The sequence below is a fragment of the Gorilla gorilla genome, chromosome 6 (assembly GCF_029281585.2).
Source record: "Gorilla gorilla gorilla isolate KB3781 chromosome 6, NHGRI_mGorGor1-v2.1_pri, whole genome shotgun sequence".
NCBI lineage: Eukaryota > Metazoa > Chordata > Mammalia > Primates > Hominidae > Gorilla > Gorilla gorilla.
Window position 1 is genome coordinate 125729713 of NC_073230.2, and position 18600 is coordinate 125748312.

General features: G+C 37.0%; 1 protein-coding gene across 3 annotated transcripts in view; it reads left to right on the forward strand.

The window, feature by feature from the left end:
• The window catches only part of MET (MET proto-oncogene, receptor tyrosine kinase), a 125148-nt gene that overhangs the window by 88456 nt on the left and 18092 nt on the right, over positions 1 to 18600 (forward strand). For all 3 annotated transcript variants that reach the window (XM_019031633.4, XM_063708737.1, XM_004046093.5), the window contains 7 exons: positions 1412 to 1630; positions 8006 to 8152; positions 9827 to 9983; positions 10178 to 10318; positions 13199 to 13429; positions 15705 to 15785; positions 17090 to 17271. In XM_019031633.4, coding sequence (XP_018887178.1) covers positions 1412 to 1630; positions 8006 to 8152; positions 9827 to 9983; positions 10178 to 10318; positions 13199 to 13429; positions 15705 to 15785; positions 17090 to 17271 — 1158 coding nt within the window. The remainder of the gene's footprint in view (positions 1 to 1411; positions 1631 to 8005; positions 8153 to 9826; positions 9984 to 10177; positions 10319 to 13198; positions 13430 to 15704; positions 15786 to 17089; positions 17272 to 18600) is intronic.

Genomic DNA, 18600 nt, shown 5'->3' on the forward strand with positions numbered 1-18600 from the left:
CAGTTTATTGTGTAGTTCTCAAATTTCTTGTTATGTAAACAATTATTGTGATGACAGTTAAATTGTTCATGTCCATTAGGAATAAATAACTTTTAGCATTATAATATTAATTGTATATAAAACTAAATAGTATAATTTTATCCGTATTATATCTCTATCAGTTTTATCTGCTGCCTATATACATTTTTAATGTAAGATCATTTTTTAAATGATTTTTTAAAGAAAATAGCAAATAACAAATTCTGTTTGTCCTTTTTATGTATATCCTGAGTCCTTTTTCTATTGTGGGCATAATAATTGTTTTATCTCCAACTATACTAGTCAAAGAAAAGGAAATCTAAGGGATGTTGTTGCTTGTTTGTCTTTTCCTTGGGGGAAAAATGCAATCGTTAACCTTAGATGTACCACTATGTGTTGCTGGTTTAGTCTAAGTACAATCAAGAGGAAGCTACATTTTCCAAAATTCCATAAATCAGAATTCCAAAGAGGAAGATTTGAAATGAGACATGAAAGGGCATGAAATAATAATAGCAGAGGCTTTGTAAAATAGAGAGCATAGGAAAAGCTTTCAATATAAAATATGTCATAGACAAAAAGATAGCATGGGAGTGAAGACATTGAATTTTGGAGTTAATGGCCTAGGATTTATATTCACTATTCTGCCACTCCAAGCTGTGTGACCTGGCCTAATGACATAAGTTTGCAAAGCTCAGTTTCTTCATTTGTAAACTGTGGGTAATCATAATACCCACCTATAGGATTATCAGGAGAATTAAATGAGACCAACTTTGTAAAGTATTTTGCACAGAACCTGGCATTCAATAATTAATAGTTTAAAAGACACTAATAAGATTACCTAACAACATAGTTAATTATCATGTTCACCATATGGTGCTTGGTGCTTTACAAAGCACTTTACCATGTGGTATCCAACATGGTAAATAGCATTTTCATCTTAATTCCTAAATGAGGAAACTGAATTATTCAGTGTGGGCCCTACCTTAGTTCCCATAGCTTGGGTTAAAGCTAGGAGATGAGCCGAGGCCTTCTAACCCCACAAAGCTGAGCTCCCAGTCTGCCTGACTGCCTCACACAACAAGGGGCAGTTCCTCCAGGTGACTGTCCTGTCTTCTTAAGGAAAATAAAATGATGGGATGAAGGCCAGCTTCAGATAGATCAGCACAGTTTATGCTGGGCAGGTGGAGCTCTGTGTTTCTTTGAAGGTTGGGTTGTTTGGATAATTTTGCATGTATCGTGTTTCCAGAAATGTGTAGTCTAACATTAGGAAGTTAAATACAGATTTTTTCAAAAATTATATATTTTCAATTGATTGGGGTGGTAAATTATAAAGTTGCTATGGATGTTGCCAAGCTGTATTCTGTTTACAGTGGATAATTGTGTCTTTCTCTAGGCATGTCAACATCGCTCTAATTCAGAGATAATCTGTTGTACCACTCCTTCCCTGCAACAGCTGAATCTGCAACTCCCCCTGAAAACCAAAGCCTTTTTCATGTTAGATGGGATCCTTTCCAAATACTTTGATCTCATTTATGTACATAATCCTGTGTTTAAGCCTTTTGAAAAGCCAGTGATGATCTCAATGGGCAATGAAAATGTACTAGAAATTAAGGTAAGAAATGCTTTAAACACTGTCTTAAATCATCAGCTCAAACTTAATTGACTTCATAGCTATGTGAATACAATTGTTGTACTTGGCCATTGTATCTTATACAACACCAGCAAATATATAAACTCTGAAAAACAAATCTTTTTGGCATAAAACTAAAAGATAAGAATAACCGTGGACTGCATTTTAATGAAGCATTAAAAAACCCTTTCTTGTGTATGTATTAAAACGTAGCAAATGTGGGACACAAATCATCCATTAAAGAGGATCCACGTGATGCATTATCTTGCTGATGTTATACATTTCCCCGGACATGTTACCTAAATGTGCTCATTATAAGATAAAACATAAGAGCTGTGAAAGTAAATGCATCAATTTTATCTCCGTTCTTCCTTGTAATACTTGGAATTTTGTATCTGGGTATGGTCATCTCTAAGCTAATTTGTAAATGGAATTAGATATCTGCCACCTTAGGAACATATTAGCTTCTAAATGTGATTTAATAGAGAATAACAGATCATCTTTTCTAAAGCAAGCCTGTTGCAAACAAAGAACACTAAGACCCAGAAAGGTTAACTGATTGACAAGTGACAAAATAGTGGCAGAATAATAAAGACTAGAGTGCAGCTTTTTTATGTCCCTTCAGAAGTTTCTACTTCAAATAATAACACAGGCAAAATGCTCAAGACTTGAATTATTCATAGCTCCAGTCACTAGAAACAGCAAAATATTTATCCTTCAACATGTTGTTAAAACATTTAGAATTTTTTTTCCTGAAAGATGATCTGAATGCAAATATGAACAAACATAAAGCAATAGGATAGTCTTTATTTGGTTGTAATATAGGCTTTCATGGGTCATCTCCATCTAAGTAATAATATGTTCCCATTGAAATTTTTCCGACTTTTTCAACAAAAATTTAACTGCAGCCCAACTTATGCATATGTTCACGTTCGTACAAGTTTACTAACCTCATTATTGTGTTTTGTACAATAATTAAGCAAGCCCAGCATGAAATTGAATGGAAGCCCGCTTCAATGAACAGTGTGTTTACAACAGCAAAGTTCTTTCATCTGCTTCTTTAATTAGTTTTAGAAAGGGAGAAATAAGCTTTTATCACTTCTTTTTTTTTAATAAAACTAATCTAGTGTGACCTTTTGCTTTCAACAATTACTGTGTTTGCCATTTGAAAGATTCCATTTGGTTTTTCTTGATGATAACAAAGGTTTATGTGCAAATAGTTTTACACTCAGAGAAACTCTATTTTTCTGTTCCTGTATCTATGATGAAGGGATTAGAGATAAACGGTTCTTTATCTACCCTTCCAAGCACAGTTTTTATGGAAGAGAAAACTTCTCTTTCCGTAAATTAAATACCCGTTATTCAACATCCTACAAAATTGTTGGACCAAGAAAAACATAATTTGGCGTCATCCTCAGCCTGTCAATGGTATTCCCAACATGGCGAAAGGGTCTTCTAGAGACTGGCACAAAACACTTTATTTTCTTGCCTATATATAGAATAACTCTTTCTCTAACAAGTGTATAGCACCAGCCACGTGACAGAATAGTAATCTAGTGGGAGCAGTGGCAATTCAGGGAGATTATTTTAGTATCATGATTCAATATTTTTTCATACTTCATTTTTCTTATGTATGAGAGGAAAGCAAAGGCATAAGAGAATATTTGTTGTGTCAGCAATCTAACTCTTTATCAATACGTTAAGTTGATCACATTAAAACTTCTACCTCTCGGCCAGGCACGGTAGCTCATGCCTGTAATCCCAGCACTTTGGGAGGCCCAGGCGGGTGAATCACTTGAGATCAGGAGTTCAAGACCAGCCTGGCCAAAATGGTGAAACCCCATCTCCACTAAAAATACAAAAATTAGCTGGGCATGGTGGTGGGTGCCTGTAATCCCAGCTACTCAGGAGGCTGAGGGACGGAGGTGACCTGAGTCCTGAAGGTGGAGGTTGCAGTGAGCCAAGATGGCACCACTGCACTCCAGCCTGGGAAACAGAGCAAAAAAAAAAAAAAAAAAAAAACCACATACTTCATCAATGAAAGTGCTCTGGAGAGAATCATGTGTTTAGAATGAGATATGCTCTTTATTGCCAGGAAGATTTCATGCTCCTCATGCAGCCATGCATGCAAGAGTTCCTAGGGTGAAAAGAGATTGTGATCATTTCCTGCCCTAGTTGTGAGAGTCCCTCAATTCATAGTAAGCCCAGTGACTACACTATGGGCAAAAGGGCGAGCCAAGTTTGGATGAGGGAACACAATAGGGGTCAAGCATAAGTCATCCCTCAGAATGAATCCTAAGCCCCATGGATGGAGAAGGAAGTTTTTGGCCAAGGCTTCAAGTCCCCCAAGACCAGTTGTAGACAGTGGTCATCAAAAGTAGGCACCTCTTTGTGGGTATACATGACTCCCCAAATGCCTCTATCAACAACAGCTCATGTTTGTATGGAATTTTACAGTTGACACTGTACTTTGGCATATTTTATTTCATTTGAGTCTCATGTGGACCCATGAGGTTGGGAGGTCAGTGATGATTATCCCCATTTATAGATAGGTAAACAAAGGTTTATGAAGATTAACTGATTTGTCTTGGGTCACCCAGGGAGCAAAGAGCAGAACTGGGGCCCACACTCAGGCTTCTTGATTCCAAATTTGGTCTTCTGTCACTGCATACACTAAATTACAGTATTTCTTATATTAACTCTCATTTAATGTATACTAAAATACCATTATAGAGACACTTTTCTATCATATGCTATTTATATATCTATGCAGTTCTTTAGAGGGAATAGCTCTTAACTTTTTATAAATATCTAAAAATTGATTCTGTTTAAAGAAACTCTGTATTTCTCCCTGAGTGTCTTATTTCTGACTTTTTATGCATGAGCATATCTTATGAAAAGTAGAGAAGTATTCTGTTTCATGCTGGAACAAGGACTGCCTGACATTGCCTTGGGGGTTTATCTTATTCTGCAGCATATAGGAATATATGAGAATAAAGATGCTTCAAGTGTTCAATCTGGAGAAGTCAGGTCTAACAGGAAAAAGAAGCACAGGAAGATGAGCCAGGGCAGGGAGCGGGGACTTGGTCTGTGACACTGTCATCACAGGAAGAAATGCTGAGAGCTCAGGAGGAGGTGAAGCATCAGTGTGTGGGCATTGGAAGGATCAAAAAGGAAGCGTGGTTTTGAACCATCCTAATCCACCTGCTGCCCAGAGCCAGCCAGATGTTGTCCTTCTCCCTTTGAATAATTTATGTGCAACTCTACCCCTCAATCTCAGTCAAAACCACCATGAACTCAGTTCTGAGTCCAGACAGGATAAAAGTGAAGGGTTCTTTTCTCAGAGGTTATTTGGCCCAGTGTCGAAACCTGTTCTTATTAATGGTGCTCATAGCTTACTCTCAAACTAGTATTTCTCTGTGCTGCCCAGGTTAATGGGCATTCTGCAAAATATATATATATATTCTTTTTCCAGGGCAGTTTCATAGTATCTAATAATAAAGATAGTAAAAAATATATTCCTGTGGTTTCATGGTACCTAGTAGTAAAGGTACTACTAGCCAGCAAAGCCACCAGTTTAATTTTGGTTTGCCCAGCTTTTCCCAAATGGCCAGGGAAGTTTTCCCCAAAATGCCTATTAACATCTGGTGGAACTCAGTTCTGAAGCTGTCTGTGAGGTTTGTTGCTTGGTTCCTAAGTTGAGGGACTTGTGTCCTCTAGGTGAAGTGTAAATCTCACCCCCTCACCACCACCTCACTAATTTCCTACTGCTGATCTCCCTGGACTTTGGACCCTCAGCCTGGCTGGGTCCTGCTGCCAAACTGTACTGACTTGCCCAGACCCAGCCTGTGGCCACCTGGGTGTATGAAAACTTGAAGGACCCCTCCTCTCATAGTGTTATTTTTCAGATCCTACCCACTTCCACTCCCATCTGCTCAGTTCTGTAGCCATCTCAGACATGAGTCCCCGGGTGTGAATACTCAATAGAAACATGTCACACCTGGCCAGGGTTGGCGAGGAAAGAGACATGGTACATCCTGATATAGCACATTGGGAGTAATTAGTTTTCATTTTTGAAATGGATCCATTTTGACATTGCAGTGAGAGGAAGAGATCCTTACTCATCTTTATATTCTCAGTGACTAGAACTGTGTCTGACACACAGTAGACGGTAAGTAGATTTTGTGTTAAATGGAATTTGATTTGCTTCATGATCTAGCCCCTTTCTGGATAATAGTTCTCCATATGTAAAGCAGAAATGAAAATAATACCTACTTCAGGGGGAGTATCTTTGCAGGATAATATGAGATGATTATAACTAAATTGCTCTATGTCTGTTGGAGATTAAAGATCAGAAAGCTCTCTCTCTTTTGTTGCTTTATTTTTAAACCCACATATTACCATTTTAGTGACTGAAATCACCCTGAAGCAGTTGAATGACTTTTATTTAATAATAGTTAATATTCAATAATATTAATATAATTAATAGTAAAATTTCTAAATATAAGTTTTTTAGCATCTCAATAAAGCTATGTTTACTTTCTTTTATTTTAAATGACAAAAATTAGCCTATACCTTTTAAAATTTTTCCTTTTTTGGGCCCCATTGTTATATAGAAGTGAGCTACCAGTATCACTTTTGTAATATCTGGGACTTTACGCTTCTAATATGTATATATATATATATATATATATGTATATATATATATGTGTGTGTGTGTATATATATATACATATATGTGTGTGTGTGTATATATATAACTGATAGTAGTTGCTTATATAAGTCACTACTTACCATGTGTCCTTTGGTATCTACATATAAAATGAGACACAGTGGATCTGTGATCTGTTTTTTGTTTTAGAGAAGCCTTTATGCAACAACCAGGGAGATCCTAAGCCTGAAACCATAAGTATTGGAAACGCAAGTGTTGTACATTCATCCCTTCCCCCAATCTTAGTTATTATCTAAGCAAGCAAGACACATTTTAGACCTTTCCTCATAAATCAAATCCTACAGCTCTTTAATCTCTTTTCTTTGTCATTCCCTGAATTCCCTCCAATATGTGGATAAGGGTTTTATCCCCCTTCAGACCTAGCCAACAAGTTGTCGTTCGAAGCCCTAAAGTCATCTCTTAGATTGATGAGCTTCTGTGTTGTGTTGGCCTGTGTGGCTGACCTGGTTCAATGGACTACACATACTGCTTCTAGAAGTATCACAAGGATAGGGTTTGTCTATATCCATTTTATCTGAAACTCCACATCAGGTTATAAAGAAGTATTTTCTTCCCACTTCTTTTCCTAGAATAATAACTGCCTGACCAATCAATCTATTGAGATCCATATGAGACCATGTATGTGAATGGAGTTTGCCGAGTATTAAAGATTATATAAAATAAAGGAGCAGCATTTTTGCTATTATGGGCTGCTCTTTGTTAGTAAAAAAATAGTAATATGCTTTGATATATGTCACCTCAAAATAATAGCTTGCTCAATAAATAACTGTACTCATTAAGTCTTGATATGAGAAATTATACCTAGGTTTGCACTTCTTTCACAAGGCTAATTATTGGTTTCTCAAACAAAACGTTGATATTTTTAAAATGCCTGATGGTAACTTCAGTTAACTAAATATGCCACATTAACTAATTTTTAAAAAATTTTTGTGTAACTATGTAATTGTTCAAAATAATGGAATTGTGCTCTCAAATTATAATGGTCATACAGCATCTCACATAAATTTCTTTTAAAATGAATTCACTTATGTATAGGACTCAAGTGTGCAAGAAGGATGAAAGTAAACTACCCAACTCAAACTAAAAAGACTATATTAATATTAACATAACATAATACAGTGTTAATACATTAACAACTATTTAACATCAGATCTCTGGAGATGAGACCCGGACATCAGTATTTTTTAAAGTTTTCACGGTGATTCCAAAAGCAAAGTCAAGGCTCAGAATCTCTGCATTGGGCAGTGTTAGATAGTGCAACAACTGAGTCTCTACATTGCGTCTTTTTTGCCAAACATTGATACCCCCTGAGGACAATGGTGAGGTGGTGATAGGTAAGACATCATTCCACATTTAAGGATGTGAAGCAAGAACCTCTTTCCTTTTCTTTAAGGTCCAATTTGATGCAAAAGCTATATGCTATAATTCCTAACTAACACATGCCCTGAAATGGTCATGCTCCCCTTTAGCCATCCCAATTCCCATGAAAATTAGTATCATAGAATCATGTGCCTTGGCAAACAACATGGCCTGTGTTTGCAGTATATTTATATTCCTTTGCCATTGTTAGCATTCCTACAGAACTGTGAAGTGTTAACAACCTTTTTTTTTTTTTTTCCTTTCAGGGAAATGATATTGACCCTGAAGCAGTTAAAGGTGAAGTGTTAAAAGTTGGAAATAAGAGCTGTGAGAATATACACTTACATTCTGAGGCCGTTTTATGCACGGTCCCCAATGACCTGCTGAAATTGAACAGCGAGCTAAATATAGAGGTGGGATTCCTGCATTCCTCTCATGATGTAAATAAGGAAGCCAGTGTAATTATGTTATTCTCAGGCTTAAAATAAATCATTAAAGCTCATTTATGTGTGGGTTTTGGCTCATCAACTCAGCCTCCATTCCTAGTTGTTATTTTAGAAATAGTGAGCTTTTTGTCACATTGTCTCCTTCCCCAAGCTTGGGAGGTAGATCTCAAAAGTTCTTTCTACCCACACTGCTTCTCCATCATGCCACACTCTTCCCAAAATTTGCTGTAATTCTCAGAAGAAATAAGGATGCATCCAAGAGTGTCCTTCTACTGCCTCCCACCACCCCAGGAGGCCAGAGCCAGTGTTCCACTGCCAACCACTGTGATCACTAATGCATAGAGTCCCATAAATAAAGGAAGATGCATGCATCAAACAAAGTAAAATAAGGATTAAACTACTTTACAGTAACTTTTTTCGTGTAGACAACTGAATCAAACAAGCTAGAACCAAAGCGAGTGATCTTTTTCATTCTTTTTTTAGCAGCTTTATTGTGACGTAATTCACATACCATGCAATTCACCCATTGAAAGTGCACAGTTCAATGGGTTTCAGTATATTATATTGTCAATTTCTTTGAATTGAGGTAAAATATACGTAATGTAATGTTTGCCATTTTGACCATTTTTAAATGTACAATTAAGTTGCATTAATTTCATTCACAGTGTTGTGTAACCATCAGCATTACCTAATTCCAGAACTTTTTCGTCACCCCAAACAGATACTCTATAACCAATAAGCAGCAGCTCCACATACCCTTCTCTCCCCCGGCTCCTGATAACTTCTAATCTACTCTTTCTCTCTAGAATTTGCCTATTCTAGATATTTCATGTGAGTGGAATCATACAATATTTGTCTTTTTATGTGTGGCCTATTTTACTTAACATAATGTTTTCAAGATTCATCCACATTGTAGCCTGTGTCGGTACTTCATTCCTTTTTGTAGATGAATAATATTCCATTGTATATATCCCACATTTATCCAAGAGTAAGTGATTTTTAAAGGGTTCCTGAAGTCTTCTGAAAAGTTATAAAATGGAAAAACACACAAAAATTAGAAAATCAAAGGCTGAATCATGAGATCAGAGTTGGAATTTCAGGAGGACCATAAATCCTAAAAATCATAAAACGTTAGAACCAGAAGGGACTTCAAAGATTTCTGCTGTGTATCAAAACTGAAGTAAAAATATTCTGAGACTTTATTGTTCCATCATAACAGTACAATTATTTACCTCTTATGGGAAGTCTTCTCTGCCCTCCACCCCACCGTCCAGGACAGAATTAATGTCCCATTGTCTCTGTTGATTACTGTTTAGTCATACTTCTATGGTACATACCACACTGTACTGGAATCATTTATTTATATGTCTGTCTCCCCTTCTACACTTCAGTTCCTGTTTTTTGTAGATCTTTTTATCCCTAATACCTAGTTACAAATACAAACAGCTAAGTACCATATAAGTACTTAATTATTTGAACACTAGAGCAAAATTGAGGAATCTCTTATTATCCTGAAGGCGGTTATGCCATTTGTAGAATGGCAATAACCAGTTGGTATTTGGGGCCCAAAGTGCCACAACCTGTGTAGTACAAATATCTATCATGGCTAAATGCTGACTTTTCTTTATTTGTCATTTTTAGTGGAAGCAAGCAATTTCTTCAACCGTCCTTGGAAAAGTAATAGTTCAACCAGATCAGAATTTCACAGGATTGATTGCTGGTGTTGTCTCGATATCAACAGCACTGTTATTACTACTTGGGTTTTTCCTGTGGCTGAAAAAGAGAAAGCAAATTAAAGGTGCATTTTTGTTACTGTTCGTTTTTAGAAGTTACCTTAAGAACACAGTCATTACAGTTTAAGATTGTCATAGATTCTTGTGTGCTGTCTTATATGTAGTCCATAAAACCCATGAGTTCTGGGCACTGGGTCAAAGTCTCCTGGGGCCCATGATAGCCGTCTTTAACAAGCTGTTTCTTTCTCTCTGTTTTAAGATCTGGGCAGTGAATTAGTTCGCTACGATGCAAGAGTACACACTCCTCATTTGGATAGGCTTGTAAGTGCCCGAAGTGTAAGCCCAACTACAGAAATGGTTTCAAATGAATCTGTAGACTACCGAGCTACTTTTCCAGAAGGTATATTTCAGTTTATTGTTCTGAGAAATACCTATACATATACCTCAGTGGGTTGTGACATTGTTGTTTATTTTTGGTTTTGCATTTATATTTTTATAAAAACCTAAAGGAAGTATTTACCTCTGCCAAATAAGTATTTGACACAAAATTACAGGGCTCTTATTTTTAAAAGAACCCATGTATATATTACATTATGATTTTAGAGTCCATAAACTCTCATTTCACAAAAAGGTTAATTTGAGCAAAAGTAATTTGCTTATCATCTAAGTGCAATAGTAAGAAATTGTGAAGCTCTCTTTTACAATCCAGGAAGAGTTAAGTTACAAAATATACTTATTTAAATGTAAGTTGGAACTGCTACATTTTTTACCTGTTGAAGCCCAAACATTGAAATTATACTGTTAGTAATTCTTCGAAGTGTTTTCAATGAACTGTTAGTACACAGCCTTTTTCCCACCATATTCTAGGACTTGAATGTATTTTGAGACTTAGCCAAGGAAAACCTTCAATTATGCCATGAAAAAAAGGAGGGGTCAATATCATCAGCTTTGTAAAACACTATGCCTAGTAATGTTCAGGTTAACCAGAGTTTTCATGCTGCTTTATTTAAATCTCCTGGTAAAAGCAAAAGGTCTGTATTGTATCAGCTCCATTATCTTTAGAAGTTACAGGATGTGAGTCAAGTACAAGCATTTCCTTGGTTGAATATTTACCATTGGACAAATAAAATGAGTCACAGATCATTGAGGATACTGGAAAAGTTAGAAGTTGCTCATCCAAACAAGTTCAAGAGCAATGAAGCACTTAACATTTTAACATTTTCAACACTTACTACCTCTTATGTTTTGAAGTTTATGTTATTTCTATGGAGATACACATAGTAAACATTGTCTTTGCCCTGATTCCATTCACCTTTAAAAATCCATTCCTTTAACCGTGTGGAAAAATCAAACCTAGTTTATTGTTTTGAAATTTAGATCTATTTAGTATTTTATGTGCACATTTAGTGCATCTATTTAGTATTTTATATGCACATTTCATAGTTCTAATCTGAGATCATAAAAATTTACAAATTTTCTTTGAAAAAAAAACTTACCTAATCTTCTTTGAACCTCCTTACTCACCAAAGCTCTGTCATCATTGCTAAGAAGGTTGAGTTTCACACTCTTTTCTCCATTGAGCCTGCTCCTTGGAGACATGAAAAGAAAACAGGTAAAAGAGGGTCATTTAGAGAGAAGGAGAAAATAGGTGCACAGCCAAAACCTAATGAAGAGGCAACTGCAGAGCTTTCCTCTCTACATCTGGTGGGGACAGCATTCTCATCAGTCTTTTTCACGGAGACCTAGAGTGCTATGTGGTGTGACATCAGGGTGGCACACTGATGGTTTCAATTGGTTTCTGCACATGTTTGAATTTAGCTAAAGAGTCACGTTTTCATTCCAAAGGACTTTTATCCGTGTCTTACCAAGGATTTCCCTCAATCTCTGCACTCTTAAGCATTTAGAGCCCTGATCTCCAGATGCAAAGGCTTAGGAAGTGAGGATGAAAGACCTGAGTTTAGAGAGGCTGATTGGCATTCCCAATCCCCTGGGGAAGGTTTGGAGACCCTGACTTCTTGGAATTAAGGGAGCAAGTACCCAGCTAGGCTCCTTCCTTCCTCACTCACCCAACATTTCAGGTACTTCACTGATGTTCCACATCCTTCTTTAAAGGTTGCTCCTGTCTTTTTTCTGGCTAGTGTCTACTATAACTGTAATTGATGCCCAAAGCTTTTCTGGAACCACTTTTGGCCAAGTTCGTTTATTATTAATCAAACTGTCCACTGTAGAAAATACTAAAAATGCTCAAGTGGGATTAGGAATAGTCAAGGTACTAACAGCATTCTTTTTATGCCCTTCTCTCAGATTCTGATTCTCCTGCTTATTTGCAAACAAATGATATATTTTGGTGCTAATAAGGAACCCCCACATAACCCTCTCCCTGTGTTACATACTAATACATTTCAATACTATGCCTAGTTTATCTTCATGTCAGTTGCTGTGGCTATGATGCCCCCTCCTTGATATGTGTGAATTCCCAGTGGAAAGAGAAAGGGAAAGTGGAAATGCCCTATTTGGCATTAAGAAATCGACTATCAGCACAATTTCTTCCCCTGAAATAAAAAAAAAATTCTCCTTGCAAAAGGGAACTTTGCCTGAGGTTCTTACACAGCTTTGGTTATAAAGATCAACTTATAAAGAATGCTTACCCCTTTTATAGTGTCCTTAACTAAACAACAAGGATGGTCCATTAACCGAGATCTAACCTGCCTTCTCTAAACAACAGTAACACTAAATCCAGTGCCATCACTGCACAGTGGAGAATTTACCACTAATGTGAAAAGCTTTCAGTTCTGGGAATATAGCCATTATTTATTTCTAATCATATGTGTATTTTTCCCTTGGCCAGGAATCCATAGGTTTTGCACAATAGTAATTAATTCCATTAATAAATAGTAGTGTCTCAAAAGGCATCTTTTTCATTTTCTTGTATTTGAGCTGGATTTTTGTGAGACCAGGCAATTGTTCAACTACCTTTGCTGCTTCCATTCTTAAGGACCTAGTATATTCAAAAATAAACCATAAGCATGGCTTTTTGCTATTGATAAAGAGAGAAATGTCTAAGGAAATGAGGGTAAAAAGCTTCCAAAGTTAATACTTAGTCTACTTAAATGAAAATCTGTAAACATCTAATGAAATGCTTGTATATATAACTTAGTATCTTTTCCCAATTTATTATCATTTTTATCAAACTAATTCCATTATAAAAGCTCTTCCTGTTTCAGTCCCCATTAAATGAGGTTTTACTGTTGTTCTTTAATAATTTTCCTTCATCTTACAGATCAGTTTCCTAATTCATCTCAGAACGGTTCATGCCGACAAGTGCAGTATCCTCTGACAGACATGTCCCCCATCCTAACTAGTGGGGACTCTGATATATCCAGTCCATTACTGCAAAATACTGTCCACATTGACCTCAGTGCTCTAAATCCAGAGCTGGTCCAGGCAGTGCAGCATGTAGTGATTGGGCCCAGTAGCCTGATTGTGCATTTCAATGAAGTCATAGGAAGAGGTAAGTATTTCCACTCAGCTTTTTGTTAAATACGATTTTCCAGTAAGCATTTTATCTTTGGCCTTTGCAGATTAGGAACTTAGACAATGGTGAAAGCAACTGACAGAGCAGTGATAACAAGTGTACTTGATTTCTGTTCTATAGAAATGCAGCCCTGTAAATCATATCCGTGGGGATTTGCCCTTGTGCATGGAAGCAATTGGATAATCCCCCAAATATATTAGAACTAAATCACAATTCGTCCTCGTCCTGTGTGTACTAGCAATTATAGTTTCTTCAAAGGTGCCATTTACTTTCTTCTAAAACTCAGGGCCAGGCGCAGTGGCTCACACATGTAATCCCAGCACTTTGGGAAGCCGAGGCAGGTGGACCACCTGAGGTCAGGAGTTCAAAACCATCCTGGCCAACATGGCAAAACCCCGTCTCTACTAAAAAAATACAAAAATTAGCCAGGCGTGGTGGCGGGTGCCTTTAATCCCAACTACTGGGGAGGCTGAGGCAAGGAGAATTGCTTGAACCCGGGAGGTGGAAGTTGCAGTGAGCCAAGGTTGTGCCACAGCACTCCAGCCTGGGCGACAGAGTGAGACTCCATGTCAAAAAAATAAATACTTATAAATAAATAAATATCACTCCTTTAATTTTGAGTATTTTTATTCAATCTCTCTCCAGTCTTTCTTTACCCTGAGAACAGTGACAAACTCTATGAAGCCTGGTTTATAGCAGTTTGTACACTGCTGGACAGCATCAGAAGACAGAGAATTTATAGCATTCCCCTGATCTAAAGCAACATATATTATCTCTACAATGCACTCCAATTTCTTTATACAAAGATAAATGAATATTTGTAACAAGCTAGCCAAAGCAGCAATAACAGCTAGCATAAACAGTATTTGTGGAAATATTTAGCAGGAAAAGAAACCAATCAAAAACCGGGAAATGAACTTCATTCTTCTTGTTTTTTTTTTTTTTCTAAAAAGCTTTTACCCTTAATACTAAATGGCCTCTGATCCCTTTTATTCTATATGTGCTGCAAGAGGTTGTACAGGGATCTGCCAGTGTGATACAAGAGAAGCTGATGGCGTGATTTCCCTTATATGAACACAAGGCCTTCTCACTTTCCTGTGGTAGCATCCACACATTCTTCTGTCAAACACCCCAGAGCGTAATCCTTTGTGTGCTCCTTCTTCCCCGAGAGTGGCTTCACTGTTAACAAACATCTTTCCATTTCTCTTCAGAGTAATATATAGTTCTGTCATAGGCCTATAAATCCCAGTAATTGCATCAATTTTAGAGTGTGTGGACTCACTAATTGTGTTCTAATTCTACACATTTGGAAAACTAGAATTTTTTATCATGAAAGGTACTAAAATGGCAATTATTTCTCTTTTGAAGTTATAATCATTAACAGCTCTATAAATATTAGCTACTATGTATTTATATGTTTTTCTGCAGGAGAATAGGAGCACTCAAAAGCATAAGTTTTATTTTATTCTTCTTTGCATTAGTAGAGGGTAGCCTAATGCCTGACACTCACATACTAGGCACTCATGGTGTCTTGGCCAGCTGGATGAATTAATTAGTGAATGACTTACACAGCTATCAGACATTTGGCACCTCTGGGGAAAATTACTGCCACTGGATAAAAGGCTACCATTGGGAAAATGATGTGGTTAAAGCCAGAGAGAACTGGATGAAGTGAGTCAGGGTGAATTTGCTTCATCTGGGCAACTGCCTTTCAGTTTCTGCCAACCTGGATTACGTATTAACCAGTGACTAATGGGGAAATCCTTATTCTATAATACTAATCCTATTTTTAATGGTAACATTTTTATTTCATTTCAGTTTATTAGAATATAGAGAACTTATTTTATTATAGTTCTTCATGTGGGTTAACTTTATTTTCATATTTTAAAATACTATGTCATCCTTTAAAAAAATTTATTTGATGAGGCAGATGTTACTCACCTTTTCAGTGGTTCCACTGTGGTTGAATATTTTATTAGGTTAGGCTTTAATATGAGTCATCATCTACAACTTATTCATGAATTAAATAATCACATTGCTTTTATCCTTGGGTGAAATGTGTTGCATCTACATATATATTTACAAACACACCTACATACCTATAGTGGTATTGTTAAAAGTATTTTTTAAATGTACTCTTTTGCTGTATAGAAAGAAGAAAGAATAAAATGAAGCTCATAAAGGGCTTGATAAATAATTATTTCATAATTAAATGTTACACAGTGCTAACCAAGTTCTTTCTTTTGCACAGGGCATTTTGGTTGTGTATATCATGGGACTTTGTTGGACAATGATGGCAAGAAAATTCACTGTGCTGTGAAATCCTTGAACAGTAAGTGGCATTTTATTTCACCGTGGAGTATACTTTTGTGGTTTGCAACCTAATAAATAGCTTATAATAAAATGTTGATTTACACTTTCCCCTTGTGGAAAAATCAGCTACCACTGAAATTATGGGCCTAATCCTGAAAATTTGTTTTGTTCTAGACTTTTATTGAACTACTTCCCCTGAAATGACCCCTCAGAGCCCTCATTATTAAGGGGGTAGGAGAAATGAGGTTCTTGGATGAACTGAGTATCATTTAACTATAACTATGTTTGGTTTATAATATTTGTTTTGCAAGTGACATTTCTGGAAACTATTGGAAGCATGTTGGCACATACAGTAGTAATGACTCATTTTACCCAGAGGCATTACTATAATTATTTTTTAAGCACAACTTCCATTAAAAAGATAAAAAATGAAATAAGACAAACAGGAGAAAACTACGCTGGCCAAAAATTGAAAAATCATAAGTATGGTAATACCTCATTTATCCACATTTTTGGAGAATGAGGCATTCCACATACATGAACTTCCTAAATAAATGACTTACCCCTTTTTAATGCTGGAACATTACTTAAAATTTTAGCTGTTATTGAGAAAATCTTTTTAAGATGAAATGCATACTCTGTTTAAGGGAATGCTTCCAAATACAAACTAAGTCTTTATTGGTGACCCCAAGCCATAATTACAGCCATAAATTACTATATTACACAAACAGTGTACTCCACATACATAGTGTTCCTGGCTCCGCCTGTGTTGACAGGTCTCACATGCTTGCGTTTTCTACTCCCATTTCTCATTTTCTGCTTGCAAATTGCAGCAGCCTGAAAAATGTTAACCAGCTCTACTACAAACTTTATATGGGACTTAATAAGCTTTAAGTGCACAAATGAAAGACTTTCCTGCAAGATACTTTACTGTCACAATTATTTCAGTCTTTTTAAAATATAAATCAACATGCTAAGTAGTGTTCTACATGGTTAATTTTGTTGGAAGTCTGACCATGAGGGAAATAAAGGGACAGTCTTTATGAAACCTAAGTACAACCTTTGCACTAAGTTTATAGGAGACAATCTGGTGGCTGGCTGGACTCTATCTTGCAAAAGTGGGCGTAGGTGGTGACTGGAAGGCACAGTGCACGGTGGCATCATTCACTCAGATGTGATGTAAAAAGAACACTCTGCAGTCAAACCCTCAGGACAAGATGCTAACTGTGTGGTTTACCATTTCATTGCTCTTCCTATCTAAATTTGACAAAAGTATTCACTGTTCCATAATGAAGTTAATGTCTCCACCACTGGATTTCTCAGGAATCACTGACATAGGAGAAGTTTCCCAATTTCTGACCGAGGGAATCATCATGAAAGATTTTAGTCATCCCAATGTCCTCTCGCTCCTGGGAATCTGCCTGCGAAGTGAAGGGTCTCCGCTGGTGGTCCTACCATACATGAAACATGGAGATCTTCGAAATTTCATTCGAAATGAGACTCATGTAAGTTGACTGCCAAGCTTACTAACTGGCAAACTAGCTGTAAGCCAGCCATCCCTTCAAAATAGGCCTGCTCTGAGTCTTTAAAAAGCTAGTAGCCAAAGATGCACATTTAAAATGTTAGCATCATTCAAATGCACCTCAAAGTCTTCTATCCTGGTGGGAAATAGTGACACCTGGAAGGGTTTCCTGGCGCAATGATTCTTACTTGCTCTGCAAGCAACCTTGCTTTACCTTCCCCCTGATAGGGACATTTAGTCATCTTTGCATGTCTACTATGTGCCAGAAACTGTGCACAGCACAGGAGAAGTGGAAGCAGAGCAAGCCTCAGCCCATATGGAATGTTAACGCTACAAGGCATTGAAAAATTAACTCCAGATGCGTCCCTTGCTGTTCCTTGTCCTTGCCATCCACTCTCACACCTCAGGAACTTTGCACTTGTGCTCCCTCAGCCTGGAACACTCTCCCCGCAAATAGCCACGTATCTCACTTCCTCATCTTCTTCAGCTCTTGGCCGTAATGCCATCTTCAACATAAGCCTTCCCTAATCTGTTTAAAATTGCAACTGACCACCCACCCTCATGGCTTCAGACTCCTCTTCCCTGCTCTATTTTCCCCCATCACACTTAACTGTCATCTGATACACGAGGCCTGAAGCTGCCCAATACTATGGCCATGAGCCACATGTAAAAGGAGGCTAGTTCGAACTGAAATGTGCTGTATGGTGTAGAATACATCCCAGATTCTGAATACTTAGTATTAAAAAAAAGAAGGTGAAATATCTCACTAGTAGTTGTTTATATTGATTACAGGCTGAAATATTTTGGATTTTGGGGGTTGAAAAATATATTGTGAAAATTAATTTCACCTGTTTCTTTTTACTTTTGAGTATGGCTACTAGAAAATTTTATATTACATGTGTGTCTTGCTTTATATTTCTATTGAATAGCACTGTAGTAGATAATAAACAAATAAACAATAGCTATATAGATGTATATGTATGCATATATATGTACACACACCCTCATCGCATTAGAATGGAAGCTCATGAGAGTATGATTTTTGTGTATTTTGTTCACTGCTGTGGCTCCAACACCTAAAACAGTGTTTAGCACATAGACTCTCAGCAAATAATTGTTGAATGAATCAGCTAAGGGTTACAGAAAAAGGTTCTTAGCCTCTTGCAAGTGGTAGATTTTTTTCTTGACATTTATGCCAGGACCTAAAAGTCACCAGGCCAGGACCAGGGAGGGTGGGACTAAGAATCTCAAGAACTGAATTCACAGAAGGCCTCAAGCTCCGTCTCGGTTCCTGCTCTCCAAGTCTCTGTGG